This window comes from Danio rerio, chromosome 1 (genome assembly GCF_052040795.2).
Source record: "Danio rerio strain M-AB ecotype USA chromosome 1, GRCz13ab, whole genome shotgun sequence".
In the NCBI taxonomy this organism is placed as follows: Eukaryota; Metazoa; Chordata; class Actinopteri; order Cypriniformes; family Danionidae; genus Danio; species Danio rerio.
In genome coordinates this window covers 53,681,616-53,690,289 of record NC_141021.1, presented here as the reverse complement: position 1 = coordinate 53,690,289, position 8,674 = coordinate 53,681,616, and the positions used below count along the sequence as shown (strand labels likewise).

Here is an 8,674-nt window from a genome sequence, read left to right as displayed (position 1 = left end):
TTAAACTCGTATATTGTAGACCTTAAAGGGATAGTTCACCCAAAAAAAACATTTACTCACTATTTACACTAAAGTGGTAGAAAGAAGTAGGGTTGTTGTGATACCATTAATTTGTTACAATACTATACCAGCTGAAGTATTGTGATACCAAGTAGCATTGTGATACTGTAACTCATAACTCAAATCCATGAAATGAAGAAAATTGTCAGAAATACGATATTTATACTGAAACAGGCCTACTTGAATTGAATGAATGATTCCCTTATTATTGAAAAAAAAGTATTTGCACGCCACTTCACCTAAAATGTATTCATTCTTTTTGTTCATTTTGTAAATAGCTGACCAACAAAAAATACATTCAAATAAAAACACAAATTTTACCAAATGAAATTTGCATTAATAACAAAATGTGCATTTATCCAAGCAAATTAGGCTTTATGAAGTGTTCAAAAATTCTGTTTAAATGTTTCCAGTATCTACTGTCAGGTAAGTAATTCAAAATGTAACTTTGAGAGTCGCTCTTTTTACGAAATTGTTGCAGTTGTTGCTACTAAATCATATTGGCAGTAGCAGAAATGAACTGATTCAGATTCGATCTGAAGCATCAGAAAACGTGCAATAGGCTACCATAAAATGTGTCAATTCTACACACTTTGCACAGACTATTTAAATAAAATAGTCTATTGTTGCACAAACATGTGAGCATTTTAGTGACTTTTCCACATGCAACATTATGTATTGTAGATAGACCGTTATTGACGATGCTACGGTTTACAAACTACAGTGGCACCGCCAGTATTTTGGAGCCACGATACTGCCATAGTACCGGTAAACCGTGCAGCCCTAGAAAGAAGTAGGGCTGAGAGATATGCAAAAAATGAAATCTCAATAATTGTTTTCCACATTAAACAAAAACTATATATATTCAGATATCAGTTGTTAATGCTTCCAGATTTAAAAGAATATCCCAACAATGACTGAAGCCATAAAAATCAGAGGCTCCATTAAATGGCATAACATTTGACCAATACATCTCTAACATCAACACACTTTTAGATTCCCATTTTTGCACATTACTGCTGTCTGAATGGCTCTTAAATCAAAATAGAGTTAAAAAAAAAAAGTCCAGAGCTCATCATTGTTATTGACATACATTTTATCAGCATTCCATATAATATCGTTTATCGGCCTAGCTCTAGAAAGAAGATATTTTAAAGAATTTTGGAAACTGGTAACTGACGTCCATAGTAGGAAAAAGAAAGGCTATGGTTACATAGTATTTCATTCAATGCTTAAACAATTTTCAAAATATCTTTTGTGTTCAGCGGAAAAACGAAACTCGAAATTTTAGAAAATTTTGGGTGAACTATCCCTTTAATTAAAAAAAAGAAATAAAAAAAATAATAAAAAAACAACATTTTGGGTTAACTATATCTTTAATTTATTAAGTTAGATTTTTTTTCTGAAATTCGACTGACCTGCATGAATAAACTTAAAAAAATTAAAATCATCTTCAGGTTTATAACTAAATGAGGTTGAGTAAAATGACCAAATTTTCCTCTTTTCCTTTGCGCTTCTAACAATTCTAGCCAGGGTTGTCAAAAGTATCGAGTTCGATACCAATCGGTTCTAAAATTTTAGAAACATTTGCACTCGGTGAACAGTGATGAACCGATGATCTTCACAGCCAGTCACAGTCATTTATGTTGAGCATTTGAACACAGTGGCCGATCAGCCAATGTTTAAGTATGCACTCAAATCCTAGCAGGAAGTGGACATTTTTTAAATTTTTGCACCGAATTCGATACTTTTGACAACCCTACTTCTAACACAGTCTATATATAGATTGTCGGTAATCTCTACAATTCTTTTTGCAGCCTTTGTGCAAAATCAAAGCAGCACTTCATTAAGGAACAGAAACCTTTTTGTTTCTGAATAATCCTAAATAGGACTTTTGTTCTCTCTCAGGCGTAAAATATGAGTTCGGGGATCTGGCCACCCTGCACACCCGTCCCGTTGGTGCTGTCGGACGAACACTGGAACTGGAAGGTCACCTTACCACACTGCACCTCCGTCATGCCCTCCTGCCCAAAATAACTCAACTCGTTGCCGTCCAAAATGACGCTGGCAGTGTAGAAAGTGTCCGGCTCGATCTGCACCGGATACTCGAAGAACACAGAGAAGGTGTTGCTAGAGCCGTCGGAGAAATATTTGATGATGGCGATGCCGAGCGTGACTCCCTGCCGCTTCAATTCAATCTTGGCCTGGTACTCCGCTGAACCGCAGCTAGAGCCATACAAACCAAATCCAGCAATAAACACACGTTTGTCCACGGCGAACTGAATGCTATCGCAGCGCCCACGGTAGCGCCACTGATTGCTACGATAAGCGCACGATTGAAAACGATGGCACTTTTGCGGCGTTAAACCTTTTCGCGGTTTGCACACAAACTTCAGCTCTGGTTTTTTGGCTGCTGTGTACCATAAGAAAATATCGTTTGTTTCGTTGAGCGTTAGCACTCCTGACTGAGCGACGCCATTAGCAAAATCATCAAGCGCCATCGCAGGGATTCGTATTAGATAAATAGACTTTCCCAAAACAAGTCGCTTGTTTTCGATTGTGGGTTGGAGTTCCTGTCGGTGACATTCGGCTTCAGCCCAGCTCAACGTCGCTTCGAAAACCACCATCTCTTTAGCGTTGAGCGTTTCACGCCGTAGGATGCTTTCTAACGTTTGAGTGTCAATGTCGCAGAATCCTTCAGAGCGGAGCGCAAGTTCAGCCTGCGCGTCAATCACCTCCCAGCATCGCTGCGTCAGGTCAGGCTCCTCGAACAGGCAGCTCTGGGACAGCAGAACGCAGGCGTTTCTGGCGCTCAGGCTGGTCTCTAGGAAGTTGACGCAAGCACGGGCTAAATGGGGGACGATGTACTTTTTGGCGGCGTACAGTGTGGCCAGTACAGTGTCTGCGCAGAGGTCGATCTCATCACAGTAGATGTACCTGAAAATAGAGGAAAAATATTAAATTTATGAATATATACGGTTGAATGCTGCTATATTTGAAGCTTCTGTAAACTAAATTGATGTTAATTTGAGATGAACTGGAGGACGTATTAAATTTAAAATGTGTTTGTCATTTTATTAGAAAATTAAAATGAATTGTTTTGTATTAATTATTTTTATTTATTACAACAAAACTTTTCTTTTAGTAATAAAAAGGAGTTTGGGTTATAAAAAGGTATGGTATCAGATATACCAATAATAGAAATATTCATTGATTTAAGTATTAAAACGAGTTTGTTTACTTTATTAAAAACATTTTTTGTTTTATTTTTAAGTGAAATTTTGAAAATATTTCTGAGACAATTTTTTGTTTTATTTCAATTAAGAAAAATATTTACGTCCAATTAGCTGATTAACACCGGTTAGGTTTTTATATACCATGGTTTACGCTACATTCTTCCATGGTGGGGCGCCATGCCAAAATTCATCCCGCCACGCCTACATTACAGCTTCTCATTCAAAACATTTTATCTTTTTAATAGCTGGTAAAAAATCACATCGAAACGTATTAAAAGGTAAGTGAATTATAACAGCGCAAACTGTTCTGTAACCGTAGTAGTGCTGTGAGTCATTTGTTTAAGCATTTAAGGTGACATACTGACTGACTGACAGGTGCATGATGAGTGAGGCCAGCAAACACGACGTATACCCGTTTCACTTTACTTCAGGACGCATTAATATCGCTCTGTAGGTCTATTAGAGACATTCATAAATATTCCTAGCAAATCTAATAAATACTGGAGACATAAACGCACTAATTTGCACTTCAGCATTTGTTTATTTGTTCATTTAGCGTTTATTTGAGAGCGCACAAGATCTGCACACTCTTGAAGCGGCTTAAATTTGAGGGGCGTGCAAGAAGTTCTGTGCACGAGCAGAGGAAATCGGCACGCAAGCAAATAGATCCACATGTTGTAGGCTAATACATACATGCGATCTCGACTTCTTATACTGCACTCATGACATTTGTCATAGAAATTACGCCACAGGTAGTTAGTAGATCTGTGTAAAAAAAAAAGGCCTGAGCCACAGCTGGAAAAAAATCCTAGAGGAAACATTTTATACATTTAATTTAACTAGTTAACATTAATTAAAAAAAAAAGACAGACAGACAGACAGATAGATAGATAGACTGATGGATTTGTGCTTTTTAATTCATGTTTATTAGTGTCTATGTAATCATACTTCAGCATGGCCAGGAATGAGGGTGGCTCCACATCAGGGATCCGGATCTCATCTTTATCTTCAGCCAGTTCTCCATAAAACATGGCATGAAAAACTGAGCTACCCACAGCCAGGACATACTAACAGAGCGGAAGAAAACAAGAGATTACAAGCATCAATCGTTTACTGTTATATTCATTTATGCGTTTAGAGAGAATCTTATGAAGTACAAAATACATTTCAGTTACACGGCACTTACATTATTGTTTTTGCATTTAATTTTATTTATTTATTCACACACACACACACACACACACACACACACACACACACACACACACACACACACACACACACACACACTTGAAGTCAGAATTATTCACCCCCTTTGAATTTATTTATTTATATTTTATATGTCCTAAATGATGTTTAACAGAGCAAAGAAATTTTCACAGTAAGTCTGATAATTATTTTTTCTTCTGGAGAAAGTCTTATTTGTTTTATTTCGGCTAGAATAAAGTTAATTTTTTTAAAAACCCATTTTAAGGTCAAAATTTTTAGCCCCTTTAAACTATATATTTTTCGATAGTCTGCAGAATAAACCATCGTTATACAATAACTTGCCTAATTACCTTAACTGCCCAGTTAATTACCCTAATTAAGCCTTTAAATGTCAATTTAAGCTGTATAGAAGTGTCTTGAAAAATATCTAGTTAGATATTATTTACTGTCATCATTTCAAAGATAAAATAAATCAGTTATTGGAGATGAGTTAATAAAACTATTATGATTAGAAATGTGCTGAAGAAATCTTCCCTCCATTAAACAGAAATTGGGAAAAAAAATAATAAACAGGGGGCTAATAAATCTGACTTCAACTGTGTGTGTATGTTTATATTACATATATATATTAACAGTATTTATTACGGTTTATCAGTTCACAATAGTTAATATTACAGTATGCACTTTACTATAGCATGGCTTAAAAAACACTACAGTATTTACTATAAATTACGATAGTATTTTTTTTTTTAAATATGGGATGACTCAAAGCTGGTCATTTTTTACCTTGTGTCCCGGCACTCTCTGGGTTCCTCCCGGAGGTCCCACCACAAAATGAATATCGGCCATCAGCTCGTTGTTGAACATGACTGAGTTTCTAAAAAACAAATAAATGAAATGAAAACACTCTGGAACAGTCTCGCTCTGAACATCAGGATTTCTCCTTCATTGGATGCTTTTAAATCGAACTTAAAGACTTATTCTTACTCTCTTGCCTTTGAGTGACGCATGCATGTTATATTTTATTTGTATTTTAGTATTACTTTTATAAATATCCATTTCCTTGTATTTTTAATATCAGTTTTTGTTTTTATTGTCTAGTTTATTTTATTGTAAAGCACTTTGGATCAACTACGGTTGTGTAAAATTGTGCTCTATAAATAAAGTTTGCCTTGCCACTATTTTGAAGCAACACCTGCAATGCTATCGAAGCATAAACTCATATATATTTTTAACATTTTTATCTAATGCCATGTCAGCAACAACGGCTATTTTAATGGCAAAAACTGTTCATTAAAAATAAAGACAATTTACAAACAAATACAACAATTTGTCGATTTCGTTGTTATTATTTATCCTTTTCTTTTGTATTGTATAAGGTGGTTGAATGCCGGCTGTAGCTAACCAGGGTATTAGTAAATGTTTTTCTTTTTGGCAAGGAAATCTTGTCTGGCGCCTAAAGTTTAATTAAAAATATTGATAACTAATTTTTTTTTTGTTTGAGGTCTGCTGGGAGTGAGATTAAGGGCCGTGAAAATCTGAAACTTCTTAGTGATCACGTGGACTAGCGGTTGAGCGTTGGACCGTGGTGCAGAGAGTGGGCCCGAGTTCGAATCCCACTAAAACTGGTTTTTGAAATTTGAAATTTATTTTTCTTCATTCAAATTATATTTAAACTGAATTATTATTACCAGCCACCGTTACAGCCTTTACTGAATCTTTTTGTTTTGGACATACAGAAAGCGACTCATGTCCATCTGCTGCAAAAATATTATAAACATTCAGAACATCACACAGTGTCTGCAGAAGCTGTGTTTGGAGGAGGCAAGCAGACATTATCACTGTGTTTGCCCTGGCTCAGTCCCGCTTGTCACCAAAGTACGAAAAGTGACACAAACACACACACGAACGAACGAACGGTTATGAAATGATAGTTTGTTGTACAGTTTGGCAGTACACTTGCATTATTTGGAATGATTGCATTCACATCAGAAGTGAACCGTACCAGAGTTCACATGGACTGTACCCCAGACCACCTTATTCAGGTGGACTCAGGTACAGTTTACAGGTGCGCACACGAGTTCAGAAGACACGTTCACACTAGCGAAACGTACCGCACTATGACGTCAAACGAACCCGGGTGCAGACCAAAAGTGCTAGTGTGAAAGCACCCTTAAATTCAAATGTAGTACCAACAGAGTACTAGACAATTTCGCACACAGCCTAAGATTTATTTTTATGTTTTGCATAAAGGGTGAATCACCTTTCTCTGATTGTGGGATACAAGCCTTGCCAGTTACATCCCTGAATGGTGTTGTTGTTGCTGACGTTCTGCTGCTGGAACTGCTGGACGGCGCTGGCACTGACGGTGGGCAGTTTTTTGGTAGGGAACAGCTCAGCAGCCATTTTACCAACACATGTCAAGTCATAAGGAGGATTTCATGGCAGGGGATCTGGCAACCTGGACAAATGGGTGGTAAAAAAAGATATCAATCAATTTAGGTACTCTGAATGACTAAAAAAAAAATGGGAAAAGTTTGAATACTTGCTATTGTACATTTACATTTATTTAAAGGGACAGTTCATCCAAAATTTAAAATTCCATCATTTACTCACCCCGTACTTGTTTCAAACCTTTATGGGTTTCTTTCTTCTGTTGAACACAAAATAAGATATTTTGAAAAATGCTGAAAACCTGTAACCATTGACTTACATAGTATATGTTGTCCTACTATGGAAGTCAATAGTCAGCCGTCTTCAAAATATCTGCTTTGGTGTTCAACAGAATACAGTGACTAATAAAGGTTTGCAAGCACTCGAGAAAGAGTAAATAGTGAGTAAACCATCATATTTGGGTGAACTATCGCTTTGATAGCATGGATTAATATTACAATAACGTCTGTGTTTCATGTCATCACTAGCATACACTAAACCCTTTAAGTTTTATTATAATATATGAGTTCAATATATTATCATTTTTAACTTAAGCTATATTGAACATGTACTAAATGAAGCAGTTCACATTAGAAACCAAGTGAACTCGGATTCACTTTAGGACTTAACGTTACATATAAACAGAGTTAGCAATCTCAGCTAACCAAAAGGAGCTATCCTCATTTACATACACAAAGAACAGCAACAATTGCTTATAAATGAATACTAAATCTATAAACGAATGCAATAAGGTAGATATGGTATATAATGTGGTATACGAGCTTACGGATGGAGTTCAGATTCGGATGCAAGCAACAGGAAATAAACAAAAACAGCCAACGGGCTCACAAACCTCAATGGAAAAGGCTAAGTAAAACATCGCACTAAAATACAATCGTGACACGCCAGCGCTAAACAATTAATAACAGTTAGAGGTAATTACCGGAGGTTGATTAATGCAGCGGGTTTAGTGTTTGAGTGAGGAAAGTTTGCAGCTGGTTTGCACATCAACATCCTCCATGATCGGAGGATCCGCCTGACCGACTGCGCATGCGCCGTACTAAAGGAGACATTCGCAAATAAATGATTAAAAATAAATAGATAATAAATATGAAATGTATTTTTAAAAGTGCGTTGTTATTAGCATTGCTATTATTAGGAGTATTAGAAAAAAGAATGATATTCGTTTTGAAGGATGTACTATTTAGTTGTTTATTCTTTTACTTACACATTTAATTAAATAAATATGTGAACTTATTTTGCCAGTTTAAGAATTATTTACAAAATATTTCTAATGCTAATATCTAGTACTTATATTTAAAGCCTCAAACGTATATTAAGTGCAAATACTTGTCAAATAATAATACGGCGATTTTTACAAATTAAAACTGCCTGAAAAATAGTGAGCAAACTAAACAGTTGATCTAAAGCCAAGCAAAAAATAAGCAATATAATAATATATATTTTAAAAATAGTTTTTTTTTCTCGACGCTGACAGAGCGAATAAACACCACCAGCAGGTGGCACTTGAAGCAAGGTATTGGATTACAGTTTTTTTCAATCGCTTTGGCGCATTTCTGCACAACAGGTAATGCTTTTCTCAAAACAATTAGTACAAAGTGCAAAATCTAGTTAATAACCTGCAAAAGCGCGTCACATGCACAAATAGATAGCTCATTCCTCAAAAGCAAGTATTGATGTCAATGAAAGTGTCAGTGTCATCAAGATGAAAAGTC

General features: G+C 35.9%; 1 protein-coding gene across 3 annotated transcripts; it reads right to left on the bottom strand.

Moving 5' to 3' along the window:
• Positions 1 to 715: 715 nt before the first annotated feature.
• Positions 716 to 7,980, bottom strand: btbd3a (BTB domain containing 3a). 3 transcript variants are annotated; one of them, XM_087236102.1, is made up of 5 exons: positions 7,726 to 7,980; positions 6,769 to 6,966; positions 5,292 to 5,382; positions 4,245 to 4,363; positions 716 to 2,997 (listed from the first exon to the last, which is right to left on the bottom strand). In XM_087236102.1, the coding sequence occupies exons 2-5, from the start codon at positions 6,909 to 6,911 to the stop codon at positions 1,965 to 1,967; spliced, it is 1,386 nt and encodes a 461-aa protein (XP_087092228.1). In that variant the 5' UTR covers positions 6,912 to 6,966; positions 7,726 to 7,980; the 3' UTR covers positions 716 to 1,964. The 3 variants fall into 3 exon arrangements, with proteins under 3 accessions (XP_087092228.1, XP_087092229.1, NP_001139053.1); XM_087236103.1 differs by having other exon boundaries at positions 7,792 to 7,980; NM_001145581.1 differs by having other exon boundaries at positions 1,422 to 2,997; positions 7,882 to 7,972.
• Between the last annotated feature and the right edge of the window lie 694 nt (positions 7,981 to 8,674).

Coding starts and splice junctions, on each gene's coding strand:
- btbd3a (XM_087236102.1), bottom strand. CDS start 6,911: ATGGCTGCTGAGCTGTTCCCTACCAAAAAACTGCCCACCGTCAGTGCC. Junction 5,383..6,768: donor TATCCCACAATCAGAGAAAG/GTGATTCACCCT, acceptor TTTGTTTTTTAG/AAACTCAGTCATGTTCAACA. Junction 4,364..5,291: donor AGAGAGTGCCGGGACACAAG/GTAAAAAATGAC, acceptor CCGCTCTGTTAG/TATGTCCTGGCTGTGGGTAG.